A 16,952-nucleotide genomic window follows, 5' to 3' on the forward strand; every position below is an offset into this window, starting at 1 on the left:
AATCAATACGGAACTACAAGTGAGCTTTCGTCGTTGTAGTCGCTGCCGTAATCCCGACGTATCGTGCAGGGCACGTACCAGCGTCTTCTTTTTTATCGAGGTGGAGAGGAGGGCGGGGGGCAATTGGGACAGGATTGGTACATCCGTTGTATAGAGACAGTTCGTAAAACACCGTCCGGACGACGACGGAGTGGGCAGAGGAGCCAGCCTGGCGTAATCGGCTGTAGCTCTGCCGGAAGTAACGGAGGGAAGGAATAGCCCCTTCCTCTCACGAAGTTTCTTTTCGCCCGCGCCGTTTCCTCTTCCCTTCTTTCGCGCTGGCAAGCGATCAAGTCAAGTCGAGGGTACCTCGGAATCCTTCATTGGAGATGGATCTAATGACGGGGGCTGCGCGGGACGGAATGATAAAGGAGAAAGTAGCGGTTGAACATTGGATTGTCGAGAGTCTCGAATACGTGCCGTATTAGTATGTATGAAGTGCGAAGACGTTGCTTCACGTAACAATCCGTGCTCTGCTCTCGAGGAAACCTCTGCTGCAAGTTTCATTAAGCGAACGGCAGAAATCCGTCTTGGATTCTCCCTCAATTTGCGTCTTTCGCGCGAGATTGTCTGATTGAGACATCTTTACCAACCCGACTCTTTCTAAGTAACTGGCGCTTAATTTAACGAGTTGAGAAACAGATTTAATCGCGATCGTCCTTTCGTCAAAAAACCAGCCGTAGAGGATTAACCCTCAATCTTAATCCTGAGATCCACCACAGTCTCGTATAACGAGCTGTTAGCTTAATAAGCTGGATTTCGGAGAAGCTTTGAGTGGATTAAAAAACTATTTTCCCACAAATATCATTACGGAATGAGAAGGAGAGAGAGAAAGAAACCGGCTTCCAGGAATAAATATTAATTATTATATTATTCTCGATAAATAAGCTTTCCAGAAATTTGACGTTAATAATTACGCAATCTTGGAAATATCTTTACTTACCTCTTAGCGATGCGTTGGTTACGTTCGAAGCATAAGATTGTTGTTTTGTGAAATGCAAAATCGTTCTCCAGACCTGAATTTCATTCATCTCGTCTTTATTAATTGATTAATTATGCATTTTATTATTTACAATACAACGCGTTCACTTAAACTATACAGTAAGCTACACGGTTAACGATGGTAATTATTAAAGTAATATTCACGTCAAAGTGAGCAATGTACAAGCACATGAAGTATTTCCACACTGTTTATATAAATTGTTATCGGAGAAAAACGAAGCGAGATATTTATAGTTGTTTAATAAAGAATTTTTCATACGTAGGAAATAAGTAATAAATGAGATATTAAACATTCATTAAAAAATTAATGAAGATTGATGATTTCGAAATTGAAGAACTTCGACAAGTAAAGCTTGAAATTTCAAGAAGCAAACAATTCGTCAAACTTTAAACGACTTGAGCATTTAGGAATAATAAAATACAGCTCCCAAGCGTTCTTCCACGAATTGTTATTTAAATGTATAACAATTAAAATATTTGCACATTTATTGAGCGAATCATTGCACGACATCTGCACATGGCATATAAGGTTGTTAGCAAAAAAAAAGCTAGCATAAAAAATCGTTTCTATTAACCCTTTCAAGCCCAAATTATCTTTACATCGCAAATTTGTTTCCCTAAATAAATTTATACTTACATTTATTTATATGTATATACCTTTTTTCTTTTAGTCATAATCTTTAATTGTAATATAATACAATATTGCTAACAAATATAATACAATATAATGTAACATCATGTGACAATTTAATGCACATTTCGTATTATTTTACACTACATAATTATATTGTAATTATATAACACGATATATTATGTTACACATTCATAAATATATGCATATATTTAACACGTTTTTTAGGAATTTAATTAAAACGATCTTATAATTTTAATAACACCGTGTAGTATCTGAGAGCTGGAAAGGGTTAATGAGCCTTATCATTTCAACTTGCTTTTACATTAATATATAATTACAGGTGCAGGCTATCTCGTGATCCGCGAACACGCTGACGAAGCACATTTTGATCTTGGAAAGCCCGTGGCCTGAGATCGATTTGTTGCTGGAAAGGGTAGATTACTCCCTAAGGGTTAATGAACGGTTCATTAATGACGCACTAGAATCGCGATCGGTCTCGCTCGAAAATGCCAAACGACGTGATTAATCTAATAGTTAATAATTTTTTTTTTGTTACTTCACGGATACTTGATATACACCGAAATATGAAAAATCGATATGTGCCGCGACTCTCTCTCGTTAACATGCGAACAGTTATTATTCACGATGACTAAACGGTCGTTTAATTAACTTTCATTCGGATCAATCATTGTTTCAGCGAATCATTCCAATCGATCCTCGGAGACATTCTTCGACGTTAAAAATGTCCAACCTGTCATTGGAATTATTAATTACGCTCGACAATCGAGAGATATTAATCAACCTTATTAATTCAGAAAAACTTCTTTCAAGATGTCGGTTTAAATTATTCATGGTATAAATTTATGAATTCGAACGAACTAGAGAATTTTTTTTATTGTGTTTTTATGGAACGAATTATCATTATTGTCATAATGATAACGGGCAAAAATCTCTTCATTAATTTTTATTTCGTGGAGAATTCCATATTAATTAATTGCTGTCGGGTAATGTCAACGTTTTTTTCTTTTCTTTGTCGAAAGTCTGCGATCGATAATCGTAACTTCCAATGAGGACGATGAAGAACATTTCACTCGTGATCGTCAATTACAGAAACGTCGGAAAACTGCGTTTATTTTAACCGTTTATTTGTCACTTAAGTATAACGCATTACACGGTAACTTCCTCGGAGAACCTGCTTTTGTCATCGAGGTTGATAACTATGGCGTGCGTTCTAGCGTGACCGGATTTGCTCCTGGATTTGTCCTTCAAATCGGCTTCCTTGCCATCCTTCCCGTGACACACTTCCCTGCCGACGTCCTCGACAGCGTGCTTCGAGGATGTTGATACGGCGATGTCTTTCCCGATTTTCCTCGACTCCGGTGTCTCATTATCCTTCGACGTATCCCGCACATCCTTTCTCCCGAGCCCGTTTTTCTCAATACACGCCCGACATCGATTTTCGCCCCGAGAACCGTTTCCTAAACAAAGATAGAATTATCTGCCGGCTGGGTTCCAAGGAATGCGGTGCAAAATTAATAGATCGTTCCGAACGGATACAAAGGGAAAGAGTAAATAAATAAAAGTCTCGTTTAGACTTCCGGGTTTCACGGTAAATTTAATTTTACCGGGCAGTTTGTTTTATAAGGCCGTCCATTTCCCTTTTTCCGCCGTTCCGATGAATTAGAAACAATTTCCACGTTCTTGCCCTCCCCCGCTTAATTTTCAACTTTAAAATATAAATGAAATATGCGGGCCATATATATCGCTTTTGTTAGAATTTCAACTTTTTCTAATTTCATCCTTTGTCCCCATGAGCTACGATCATTTCTAAATTCGTGCCATTTTTAAACCGGAAAAATTCCTCTGATTTCATTTCCGACTCCACTGCTCCCCAGCTCCGAGCCCCGAACGTGTGCATATAAATAAAATGTTTTTTTGTTTTTTTCGGTCTATACACAACATTTATTGACGAGATTTTGTTTCCGACTGTGCTAATCTTGAAAAACGGTTACAGCGTTTCGCAATCCCTGACCTTTCACGAAAAATCCAGATGTTTTTTTTTATTGAGTACATCTCTCTTACCTTCCCGAGCCTCCTCCTGACAAACTCCGAGATTAGTTTCTTTCGTCGATTTATTGAGATCATTCAATTGAACGATGCTGGTCGAAATGGCTTGAATAGTCGATACTTGAGCCTCAACTCGATTCGAAGCGTCCAGCATAGCTGCCAGTTTCCTGGATAGCTCCTGATTTCCTAATAATATGTTCTTCTCCTTCAGGACCTCTAACTGGTTGAGCAAACGGCGGAATTCCTCCTGGAAAGAAGGAGTTGCCATTTCTCTCTTGGCATCTCTATCTATATATAGTCTAAAATGCTAAAGTGTGCAAACATTTGTAAATTTCACGTAGCAACATAGGTTTTACAATGTCATCATTAGGAAATTTCAAGTATCGTAAAATTTAAAAATTCCAACATTTTGAAGTTCTAAGATTCTAAAATTGGAATAGCCTAAAGGTATTAATTCTAAAGGTATTAATTCTAAAGTTTTAAAGAGTTTACGGAAGAGTTTGAAGAATTAAGATCTTAAAACTTTGAGGGCTCTTCGTGAAAACTTTGAAGTTTTATGTTGTAAGCAGAATTAGGATAATATTCAAGTAATACAATCTAAATTCGCTAGGAGGGTAGATCAGGAACGGATTATATTTAGGTAAGAAGGAAGTACACAGCTTCCGGTGCGCTCCGCAGAGACCGGAGTATCCGACGATTTCGTTTACCCTGGTTTACCGAGGTGCTTACCGTGACAGAGTCGCTTTCTTCGGCGAAATTACCCTGCTGAAGCGATATCGAGTTGGTCTGGTTACTAGTACCCTGCGGACGACTGCTTTTCCCCAAGAACTTGCCGGTCGCGCCGCAAAGTTTGCCGATCGTCTCTTCCTTCCCTCCGTCGCGGAACACCACGTAAGCCTTCGTTAAATGCGACGTATGTAACAACCAAACTTACACAGCACTGGGGTTTCTATTCAAGCTAGTAGGAGGACTTTACAGTAATCTTACAAAGAGAAAGAGAGAGAGAGAAAGAGGAAGTGAGAGAGACGCAAATAGAAAACGAAGCGGAAATTGCGCGATTTAATCTCACTCGATTGAATTTTAGCTTTATACGATACCGCAACTCCTATTTTGCTTTTCCCAATAAGTCTCGAACAAGAAGAGAATGGTCTATTTATGGATTAATTACATTCAATCAAATATTGTTCTAGTCTCAAATTTATTACTTCGAATAAAGAGATAAAGTTTACTCTCGAAAATATGTCTCGAAAAATAAAAACAACTTTTTTATTAATATTTTACAACTATCTTCACGATTGCACCTACAGAAAAGATTTCTGGGTTTATTCTGGATGCTATTATATTTCTATGTATCATAAAATAGATTGATCTAGAGACCATAATTATTATTGTATAAGAAGGGAACATTTTAGTCTTAAATGAAAAAAATTCTTAATCTAGAATAAAATGATGGATCTTGATGCTATCTTATTAATTTTCTTAGACAAATTAGACAATGAAAATTTGTGGCGAATCTCACAACATTCTTGATTTAAAAAGAAATTTCAAGAATTTCCAAGATAAAATATTACAAAGATCCACAAGGGAATTTTCTTCGTACATAATAAAAAATACCTCGTCTCAAAGCGTAAAGGTCCACAAGAATTTGCTTTATCTAGGCAAAAGTTCTTTTCCGTATAAGCGTTAATTATAATCAGGGTTATCTTGAACAAATAACGTGCTATCATTACCGTTATTTGAACACTAACGGGTCGTTACTTTTTCGTTATTTTTTTATATAATGCTATAGTAAATCATTAGATTTTGAAATTATGTTATCTGATAATCAATGTCAAATGTAATAACAAATATTAAAACTTGAAACTCTCCAACTATTCTGTATATGGAACGAGCTTTTCTTTATATTAAACTTATTTAATAATTTTTCTACTTCTTCATTTTATAGTGTATTATTCATTTTTGCAAGAATTTAGATTAAACATTTTTTCAAACATTAGTGTCATTATTAAAATGCATTCCAATAATCACCGCCAGTACTGATATACTTTGGTATGCGATGTAAATTATTCAATACCGATAGTGGCTACAGGAATGCAGCCCAAGATATTATTGTATCGGAATATCTCTATCCAATCACGCGCGATCAATGCACCGAGAGAAAAGATTTTGTCAATTACATTTGTTGTTGCCGCACCTACAAATATTTGTTACAGCTACTGATATTTCCTGAATTAATAAAATCTTTTCTCTCAGTGTGCGAGATTTATTGAATAGATATAATAGAAAACTGAAATAAATATAACGACTAAATTCGTTACTATTGCCGTTACGGAAAAAAAATCAACGATTAAAAAAAGTAAAAAAAAATGTAACGTTAAAAAAAAGGGATAAAAAATGTAACGACAACGGTTACAATGCGGTTACTCTCCAAACCTGATTATAATGCATCGCAAGCGAATTTTTTTACGAGAGAGACAAGCGTCCGATCCGCGTAGCGATTAATCATCGTGTTTGCTATAACATCGAACAAATTTTTATTCAGAATGTGTAAGAATATATAAATTTAAGTTTACACGTGTTACTCTTGTCCCAGGGATGTCGTATGGCCCCGTGTGAGATAGTAAGTGATAGGTTGCGAGTTTAAACCCACGCATCCCATATATACATATATGCGGATTTTCAAATTCGTAATCTTTAACGGGAGTCACAGAGCAGCTATTTACATCTAGGTGACGTATAAGGATTGATAGTCTCACCCGCTGCCATTACTATTATTATTCCTACTACTCTTGTCCCAAGACGTTAAATCAATCTTACTAAACGGAGGAAAATAAGAATTATAGGTCTTGTCTTAATATTTCTATACTGCATAAGGTTGCAATAAAATGAAGTACATCAAGAATATGTTTAGTCTTGTTACTAGAAATCTTTTCTGAGACGGTGCCGTCTTTAAATATTTAATGATTGAGACTTTTGCAAATCTCAAAAAAAAAAATAAATAAATAAATAAATAAAAGAAAAATTATTTCAAATTTGCCAAAGTACTCGCTATTAAAATCTAATACGCTCTAACTGCTTTGCGACTTATTAAGTGCATATAACTATAATATTTAAACAATTTGCTACGTAGAATTGAAAATTGTAAAAATTTTGGTACGAAATAATCGATAGCATTGGAGCAACGATACTCGTGCGTCAGTATGCGCTCGTAAAACATAATGATTGTCATACGGTAAACCTATAAATAACATTTTTGTCTTACTTTACTGCCGAATATCAGGCAGAGCAGCAATGTGACGGTAAGCTGGGTATGGCAGAAAAATATGATGTACAATAAATCCGGATTGGCCGGCGATTGCAGGAACAACCTGCAGCAACGGGAAAGAAATTATTCAGAGCTGTTAGTCGCACGAAGTGCTATCGTGACGTAAGAACAGGCCGCTATACTGTGTCCCAGATCTTTTGTTATTTTTATTTGTTTCCCCATCCCGAGAATTCAAATTGCATCCTTAAATTGGGCTGCCCCACATTCTTGATTGCATCAGGCTTTAATGACAGATGTGTTTGATGCAACTACCCCCTTTCTCGATAAAAATTAGATAGGAGATTTAACAAGGGAGAAACGCTCGAGTAACAAAAGCAAAATTACGTTACGGCTTTAGAATCTATCTATCACGGCGTGTAACCGTGTGTATGAAAAAAGAAGGAAAAAGAAAAATTCAGTAAATCACAATATCAAGAGCTGTTGCAAAAAAAAAGTTGATTATAAATTCGTCAAGGAACTTGTCATTAAATTGCAGTTAAGGTAGGATACGTTGAAAGACCGTCGACACAGTATTTACATTTAAAATAAGGGTCGCTCCAAATTGACTTGCATTATGCATTCCGTTTAAATTCTTGAAAAATAAAATTCCGAGGAATTTAATTAGATTTAAATATAAAAAGACCCCATTACCGCATCGGCAAACCGTAAACTCGAAGAGGGTATATGACGTTTGATAGAGTTCTTTCATCGTTCACACGGAAAAACGATTGGAGCGATCTCGTGTTACGAATAATTACGTAGGCGACGAAGCCTCGCGTCGTCGAATGAAGCTTCCCGGACGAGCTGTAATCGGTCATTCCGAATAACGAATGGTGGGAAAAAAGGGAGGGTCTTGTGTAACGCGAACTTACATTGAAACGTTGAGGAAGACTGATAGTAGAAATTCGTTGTAAATCGCCATTGAAATGAATCGGCTCTCATTAAACTCCGACGGAGTCTTTCTTACTACGATGCACAATCGGATGCCCCACACGAGGAACATCACCTCGACTGAAATCACGCGAAATTCCAAGTCACATTAGTCTCAATAGCAGGCTTAATGTTTTGCCCAAAGACCCGCGGAGTCGCAGCTAGCACGCTTACTTGCGTTACGTGCGCGGCTGGAGTATTTTCCATTTCCGTTTCTCGGCTTGCACACGAGTGTGCACAAGTCGAAGCGAACCAATTCGCATGCCAATTCGCGTCCTAGTTACGACTCTGCAAATCTGTGGGGATCGATAGGCAGTTGAGATCAGGCGATCGGAACAATTACAAGCTTGAAGAATACTCGAGAACCGTCGTCGCCGGGTGTGGTAACGCAATCAGATAACTTTTACATTATGCATTCCGCCACGGTTGAATCTCTCACTCTCGAAACGTATAATATTCCGAAGGATTTGAGGAATTAAGAGGTTTCTGTAAACTATGTGAGAATGCCGATCGAAGATATGGCGTGTTTGCGTCAGATTTACGGATTAACCGCGTTTCTTTGATAGCCGCGTATACCGTAAGAAAAGTAATGCCGCTTGCGTTGCTCCCTGACGACAGATGAATGCAAATTAACTGTAATGCGAGAGGTCCCTTCCTCGAAGCCGGCTACGTGCTACACACTATCCATCTTGATTTAAAATCGCGTTCGGCCATCTGCAGCATTACTAAATCAATATGGTTCACATGCGCGCAATTTTCCACATTACATATTATATATGTGTATCGCATCTCTAATACGCTCTAATCCTTCGTGATGCCGTACTAACTGCGCGGGCATGCACACAACGATACGATCGTTAAATGCCTCTAATTTAATGTAAATTAATTTGATATACCGCCAAGAGCAATTTTCCGACGCGGTGGAGAGATAGAGAGAGAGAGAGAGCGAGAGTGAGAAGCGTCGTGATAGAGACTCGGTAAATATTTTACGATGTAGACAGAGGCACACGTAACTGACAGCGTGGATGGGTAATGCGAACTAATGCGCCCTGCCAGGTGTAATACAGGAACTTATGGATATGGCGAAGCCAGGGATACGCCGAGAGACGGATGCCCACTTTCACGCCTCATTTACGCCGCGGTACGGTCGCACCAGAGGTGCTTCGCGGATTTTTGTCTCCCCTCCTCTCCTCCGCCATCCCGTTAAACAGAGAACTCCTCCGTCGCGGAAATTTGGGACGGGGATTATTATTTATTTTAAGCGCCATCCATTCCCCGTGCGTAACTCTCCACGCAACTTTCTATATTAAATATTTCAATAAATAAACTTCCGGGGTGAGAGAGAGAGAGAGAACGCGCGCGCGCTGAAGGCGCGCTTGAGGTGAAAAGCGAGCCCGGAGTTTAATTCATCAGAAACTCTCTAACTTTCGATCGCATTCTTACGTGTACGCGAGGGATCGATCATTCCATAAAAGCAAAGTTAATCCAATGCCGCCTACTTCCCGTATACCATATATATATATATATATATATATATATATATATATATATATATATATATATATATATACGGCAGCTCTGCTGTGCGCTCATATTTCACTGGAGCTTACGATACAGCTTGCGATTACAGAAGTCCGCGGTATCGAAGGCACCGAGCGTGCAGCGAAGGATTAAGCGAGTCGATATCTCTTTTTTTTTTATGCACGTGGCGCAACGCGCACCGTCCGCTCGGTACTACTCACGAGTAGTGAAGCTGTGGTCCCACCAGTCAGTTCGGCAGAGATACGCTTTGAGATCGTCGGCGGTCCGGGCGACGATCACGACGGGCGGTGCGACCAGTGTCCTTATGCTCAGGAACACGCTGAACGTCAGGACGATGATGCCGAGCCGCTTCAGCAGGCTCGCGTCCGTTATTTTCACGGCCTTCGCCGATTTCACTCGGAAGATCACGGATATCCTGCGAGCACAATGTCACCCTCTCATCGGATTTTTCTATTTTTTTTCCCTTTTTTTCCCCTTTTTTTTCGTCTGGAAAGGTTCTTGCGTTTTTTTCTCTTTTCTTTTTTTTTCGATTGACTACCGTGACACGACGAGGGAATTTACGGATTCAATGTTCTAAATCGAGGGAATTAACTAGTATTTTGTCGAAATAGATCAATTGATATTCTATAGGCGTAATACCCGACGTCAATAGCATCGTTATTTTTTTCAACGATAACAATCTGGTTATAAATATTGCATGAACCCCAATGGATTTTCTCGCGCATGAAGAATCGCTGTGAGAGAATATTATAAAAATTGTAAAAAGCTACACTGATATCGGTTGCTGTGAGTAATTTTTGTAAGAGTTTGCATTTCAACAGCTCAATTAAAGAAGTCACTCAAAGTCGATTAAAATAATGGAAATATATATTTTGTGTAATCAAACCCTGGCGAAAACAGGAAACCTCTTGAAGAGTTATACAAGCGTTATATTATACAAGCGTTATGTAAGAATCACGAGCTTCCTCGCGTCCCGATGTTCCAATCTACTCTTTTTAAAAAGTTCGATTATGCTTTCATCACTCCATACGCTCTCAATCTATGATTTATATTTGCTTTACGCTATATTTTCGCCCGGGAATTAAAGTTGTGAGTTCAGCATTATAAAAACGCAAGGAAAAACATTCGAGTTTTCGTTGAAAAAGAAATATAATAAGAACACGTCGAGATAGATAAATTATATGACAGATTAATTAACCTTAGAGTACTACTTACATTTTTTCGACGTTACTACTACTCTGAAAATTTACCCACATAATTAAGAACTCTTTTTTATATTAAAAAAATTTTTTAACGTTTTTTTTTATTTTATAGATTGAAATAAAATTGAATTAACATTATTTTAATCTTTAAGTAGGTAGGTGAGATGTTCATAGCGTAATTTTCTTAAATATTTCATACTTTTAGGTTGACAATAAAATTCATAGACTCATTACTTTCCTATTATTGATCACGATCACTTGACCTACTGAGGTCAAGTGATCGTGATCTAATTATTAGTAGTTTATTTAGGTTGAAACAATAAACTAATCATTAGTAGTTTATTTAGGTTAAAACAATAAACAATAGCAGAGCGTCACACGTGCTGAAGTACTATCGGCACCCCACCTAACCATTAATGATTTGATTCAATTTTAAGCAGCTCTCTGACACATTATTTATATTATATTATTTTTTTTTATCTTTCTTATGCAAAATAACATATTACTGCTATGTACAATGTAAAATTAAAATTGCAATTTGGCGTAAATTTAACACGATATTTTCTCAGTTGTTGCAATTACTTCTTTTGGTAATAGATAATTTATAAAATGCACGTACGCGTATGTGAGTATATATATATGCACACACACACACACACACACACACACACACACACACACACACACACACACACACACACACACACACACACACGCACGCACGCACGCACGCGCGCGCGCGCGCGCGCGCACACACACACATACACACACATATACATGCGCGCGCGCTTTTATGTGTGTTAATTTATAAATTATAAAATGCACACAAATGCACGCACACATATACACATAATACCCTTTGCACACGCGAAGAGATATACGAGTAGAGAGGTGATCTGTAACTTCAAAGTATTTTTTAAATAATTTATAATTTAAAATAATTTTCTATATTTTTAGTATTTTCTGTATTATTTTGTAATGTTATTTACTTATGTTATTTTGCACTCAATGTTTTATGTATGTTATGATAAAAATTTCATACGAATTTTATTGTAAAACGTTATTTAGTATCAATTTATTTATATTCAAACATTTTTTTGTCCGAGTTACATATTTTAATAATAAACAATAGTAAAAACTAAAATGGAGAAATTAGAAACCTCGTTCTAGAAAAAAAAATAAAAAAAAGTATTGTCTACAAGTTTTATAGTTTTCCTTTTATACTTACTCTATCTCCTAAGAGTTAATTAATAAAAATTTAAATATAACAATTTTCGGGTAGTTACGTAACATTATTGTAACATATTTTTTATTAAAAAAATATAAAAAAACCGAACAAACTTATGTAACAACCTAATGATATATTAATAAAAAAGTATAACAATAATAATGTTTCTTAGTAAGTAGGTGGGGTGCTGTCAGCATTCCACTTACTTACAAAACTTTTAATTACCTATCTACTTAAAGGTTAATGTAACAATATCTTATTAAACATTATTTTAAACATAATTTTAATAATAAAACATAATTTTAATAAAAAACTATATTAAATTTGAATTAGTACTTACGATAATTTATTCACATAACAGTACTCTAAGGTTAAATATACCTTTTAAATCTTGTAGAATAGCAAATAAAAAAGTTGCATATTTTTTATTCTTTTGGATTGACATTTTACTCTATGAGATTTGAAAAATATATAATTATTATTCGCAAAAAGTTTGACGAATAGAGAATAAATGGTTCTCACTACGGCGAGACATAATAGGATAAATGATCACGAAATGATCAAAATAATATAATATAATGTTATCGACTAATGAAGCACACTTACCGCCACGTTTTGAGCATGAGTGCCCCGTATGTGAGAGAAAAGCCTATTTCTCGTAGCCATACTCGTACAGTGCACGTGATGATGTTTGGCCTGGGATACATAACTATGGTCTGCAACAAGCAATCACATATTCTGCAAAGCGATGCGCGAGCAATTTCCGACGATTATGTGCGTGCGTCGCGCAGGAGCACATCTATCCATCCGCCCCCTAGGGCATTCATCCCATTTCTATTAATCGAGTAAATTTTAACAACGTTATTTCGATAAATTGCCTCGTTATAACATCGCCTCTGCCTGGAATATGTAATTATGTAATTAGAATGTAATATTTAAAGCACTTTAGCTGCACGCCTTTGAAATTGTGACGACGACACTCATTGAATCGCCGCATTCATTATTTATGTGTGCATAGAGGATATAGGATAGATGTATACAGCGATGAAACGATTTATCATTAACTAATATCTAAATAATTTATGTTTAACATAGCAAATACGAATATGATACATTATGATCGTATTGGTATTACGATATCGCCTGGGTATTACGACAGAGAGGCAAAACATAAACATATCTATTCAAATATCATCGCATGTGTTTATTTATAATAATATACTTTAATGCATGAGCGTGTGCTTGGAATTATTTTTAACGCTAATGCGTCATAGGGTTTCTGTAAAGTCTGTACACTTCTTATGTTGAAAATGGTTCAAAATTATAAAAAAATCCCGAAACACGTGTTCGATCATTTCGAGGAGCTCGAAAGGGAATCAGGGAAAGGGTTGCCTCCCCACAAGGGATACCCTACCTAGCGCGAAATGATTTATCGAATCGAAGTCGAGTAGACATCGAAATAATATCAGTTTAATAATTTCGAATCGACGTCGAATCTGTGTCGATTCGACATCGATTCCATTATTATTTCTCGCTGGACTTCAACTTAAAAATGAAATTTCCAATAATATTGTAATATGTAACGTTTGAACGGGCAATGTGTAACGCTTGAATGGGCATGAAAATAGATTTTTAGTTCAAAGCAGAGATTGATACATCGATCCATTAGAGAGTTACAATGTTTAGGGTCAAAATTCAAACTGGACCGATTTTCAAAAAAACATTTATTTCCTTTTGGGAAATCCTGAAAAAATATTTAACATATGTGTTTGATTGCGTAAAACGGTGCGACGTATCATAGATAGAAGACCGAATAAGGTAACATTAACAAAGCTGGTGTACACTGATTGTGAGAGAAATAGTAACCAAATGTTTAGTTAAACAGTGATGAAATGAATTTTGTAGTTACTGATACCAAAAACTTAGTTGCATTTAATGAACTATTTAATCACAAGTTATAAAACCAAGTGTTTGGTTAAGGCTACAGATTGTTTGTCTAAAACAACTATACGTATAAATTTAGTAATTATAACTATAAAATTCATTTGATCGCTATTTAACTAAACATTTGGATCTATCTCATCAAATATTTCTCTCAGCGTAGCAGTGTTTCAATTTATATCTTACAATTTGCAGTTTTTGCACTACCTGCTCGTTGAATTATTATCAATGCGTTTCAAATTTTTATTTCTTGCTTATCTTGTTACGTTCAACGCTCTAAAAACTTTTCTTTTTCGCACCATTTGCGTTACGTGCGGCTCTGCGCGGTCTTATACAATGGAAACAATTTAAAAAGATAAACATTTTCACACTTCAAATGTTTTTCTTTTTTTTAAAATTTTTCGTTTAGAAGTTACGAGTTTCTTGAAAATTGACTTTTTCCGAACTTTGATCTCAAATTATTCCCGAATAAATCAATTTAATGTTCGCTTTGAACAAAAAAATTTTTTATGTTTTCTCAAACGATATATAGAATTATATTGGAAATTTTTGAATTGGAGTTCCCTAGGGCACCTCATTGGCGAGTAACAACTTCCTTAATTTTCTCGAAGTGATCGAACACGTATTTCGTAATTTTTCATCATTTTGAACCATTTTCAAAATATAAAAGTAAAAAGAAACTTTATAGACACCCTGTGTGTACAAATATATATATATGTATGTATATATATATATATATATATATATATATATATATATAGAGAGAGAGAGAGAGAGAGAGAGAGAGAGATGCGTCAAAATAGTATAAAACAAAAATAAAGAGAATTAAATTATCTTTCCAACGGTACTTTCAGTTTTACGATTGAAAATTTATTTGCGGCTTATAGAGAACAGAAATTGCAAATAAGTCCAACTTATCCAATTAATTCTCCACTATACATTCCTTTGAGATAATAAATAAGAAATAAAAATGAGAAAATAGCTTTCCATTCTTCCGTTACTCCATCTAACTAAAATTATTTCGAGACATTTATAAGAAGATCTGTTGTTATCAATACTACAAAAAAATTGTCGTAGAAATAATATCCGAATAATATCGGAAAATGCGCTATGAAAAGCATACGGGGGAAATAATACAGACCGAAAAAAGAAAACAGAATTCTCGCTGAACGAGCACTTTGGAGCGATTTTTCTTTTGTGTAACACGACGCTCTGACATCATATAAACTTCGGACTCCAGCACGGATTCATAGACATGTTAGAATTCTCGGAGACTAAATTCTCGGAGACTAATGATTTTCACAGAGAAAAATAGGAAAACGTAGTGGAGAGACATTATTAAAGAAATGGAGAAAAAGAAATCTATTAATAATAACGGAGCGCTTGCGGGGAAGGTTTTGCATTAATATATACGTTTTTGGTATTTAGCAATGCGCATTATTCGCGCATTATTAAAAAATGCGTCTACGTAATAAAAAAATTAAAAAAAAGGGAGAGATATGCGTGTAACAAAAAATGTAATAAATTTCCATCTTTTAGAGAAACTGCCGCAATTTTTCCTTTTGTGCTCGAAAATTAAGTCCGAACTCTCGGAAATATTGTAAAGTTACGAAACAGAGCTCTGTCTTAATAAGGCTCTGCGACGAGGGTGGGAACGAGGAGGATTTACGGGCGGGCTCGCACGCGCCACAAAATTCGATGGTGGTTTCGCTGACTTTTCGGGCTGTATCGCGCGATTTACACCGTCGGTTCTCGCTCGACGAGATATAATGCCGAAGTTTAGTGAGAAACGGAAGGCGGTATCCCCCACAAGCGAGCAAATGACGTCCCATTAAGAATAGTACTTTGAGTTTAAGCGAAGCCATCCGGGAGTTCGTACCTCGTAAGAGCAAACATTACGTAGGCACGTTTCCATCCCGAGCGAGCGACGAGCTCCCCCGGTTGGAGCACTCGAAATGTCTGCCGCACCTTGATACTAACCCCTTCACGGCCGTGCCATTACTCCAGCGGGAGAAAAATCACGTCGCCATTCTGACGGAGAGGTCACGTTGCCAACGCTTACACACATAGCGTCTGTGGCTCGATGGTCGCGCGGATCCGCCGTGCGAGACCATCTGTGTGTGCTTAAGTATCTTATATATTTATATATAGAGGAGAATGTGGTATTATGGACTATATGTATAGGTATTACGGCCACTTGTATTACCTTCGTTGTTAAGTAACGAGAAATGGTGCATGACTTTTGCGATTGTGTAAGAGCATAAGAATTAAGTTGTAGGAGAGCAGCAAATTCGTTTGAAGTTGCCAGAAGTTTTCGGAGATTGATCGCGAAAGACTTGCCATCAGAAGGATGTGTGAAATATAAAGTTAGGACGAAAGCTGATAATACTTATAGAAATGAAAGCACAGTTAGTAGATTTCCCATACAGCACACTAATGTTGAATCAACATCTCAGCAACATTGAATTGCCAGGCTGTGAATGTTGCAGCAACATCGCGAAATGTAGATTCAACATTGAAAGACGTCACAGAAACGTTCAATCGTTGAATCTATGCCTTATAGACATTGCGATTCAACAATGATTCTACATTTATTCAATGCATAAATAATGATTTTATAGATTTATTTATTTTCAAAAAATTAAATAAAATTTAATGTGTAAAATTAGTTTATAAGTTATTAAAATAACTTAAATTTAAAAAATAATATAAATTGTTATTATTATAAAATTAATTCTTTTGCTTTCCTGAAATGTACTCTTTATATATGTAGATGAAAGTACATGTCAAAAGGATTTTGATGACAAACTTCAAATAATGAAAATTCAATATTATTTTTTAAAATTAGATTCATTTTCGGACAATTTAGAAACTTTATACATTTACTTTATTCATTCTGTAACAGTATACAAGTAATTTTAATCTTAAAATTTATACAAAATTGCGAATTATTTTATGTAATTAAATTTGCCTTTATTAACAAAATAAATTTGTATATTACTTTTTATTAAAAGTTATAAATTTTTTGTATTTCTATTATATTATTTATTACATGTATATTTT

At 35.9% G+C, this 16,952-nt stretch overlaps 1 protein-coding gene across 3 annotated transcripts in view; it reads right to left on the reverse strand.

The window, feature by feature from the left end:
• Positions 1-1,056: 1,056 nt before the first annotated feature.
• LOC105200605 (probable G-protein coupled receptor 158) overlaps positions 1,057-16,952 on the reverse strand; it is a 167,021-nt gene continuing 151,125 nt past the window's right edge. For all 3 annotated transcript variants that reach the window (XM_026139420.2, XM_026139417.2, XM_026139418.2), the window contains exons 8-14: positions 12,555-12,664; positions 9,719-9,933; positions 7,919-8,057; positions 7,005-7,110; positions 4,472-4,639; positions 3,758-3,989; positions 1,057-3,153 (exon numbers count right to left, since the gene is read on the reverse strand). In XM_026139420.2, the coding sequence (XP_025995205.2) occupies positions 2,843-3,153; positions 3,758-3,989; positions 4,472-4,639; positions 7,005-7,110; positions 7,919-8,057; positions 9,719-9,933; positions 12,555-12,664 (1,281 nt within the window). In that variant the 3' untranslated portion in view covers positions 1,057-2,842. The remainder of the gene's footprint in view (positions 3,154-3,757; positions 3,990-4,471; positions 4,640-7,004; positions 7,111-7,918; positions 8,058-9,718; positions 9,934-12,554; positions 12,665-16,952) is intronic.

This window comes from Solenopsis invicta, chromosome 11 (assembly GCF_016802725.1).
Source record: "Solenopsis invicta isolate M01_SB chromosome 11, UNIL_Sinv_3.0, whole genome shotgun sequence".
NCBI classification, from domain to species: domain Eukaryota; kingdom Metazoa; phylum Arthropoda; class Insecta; order Hymenoptera; family Formicidae; genus Solenopsis; species Solenopsis invicta.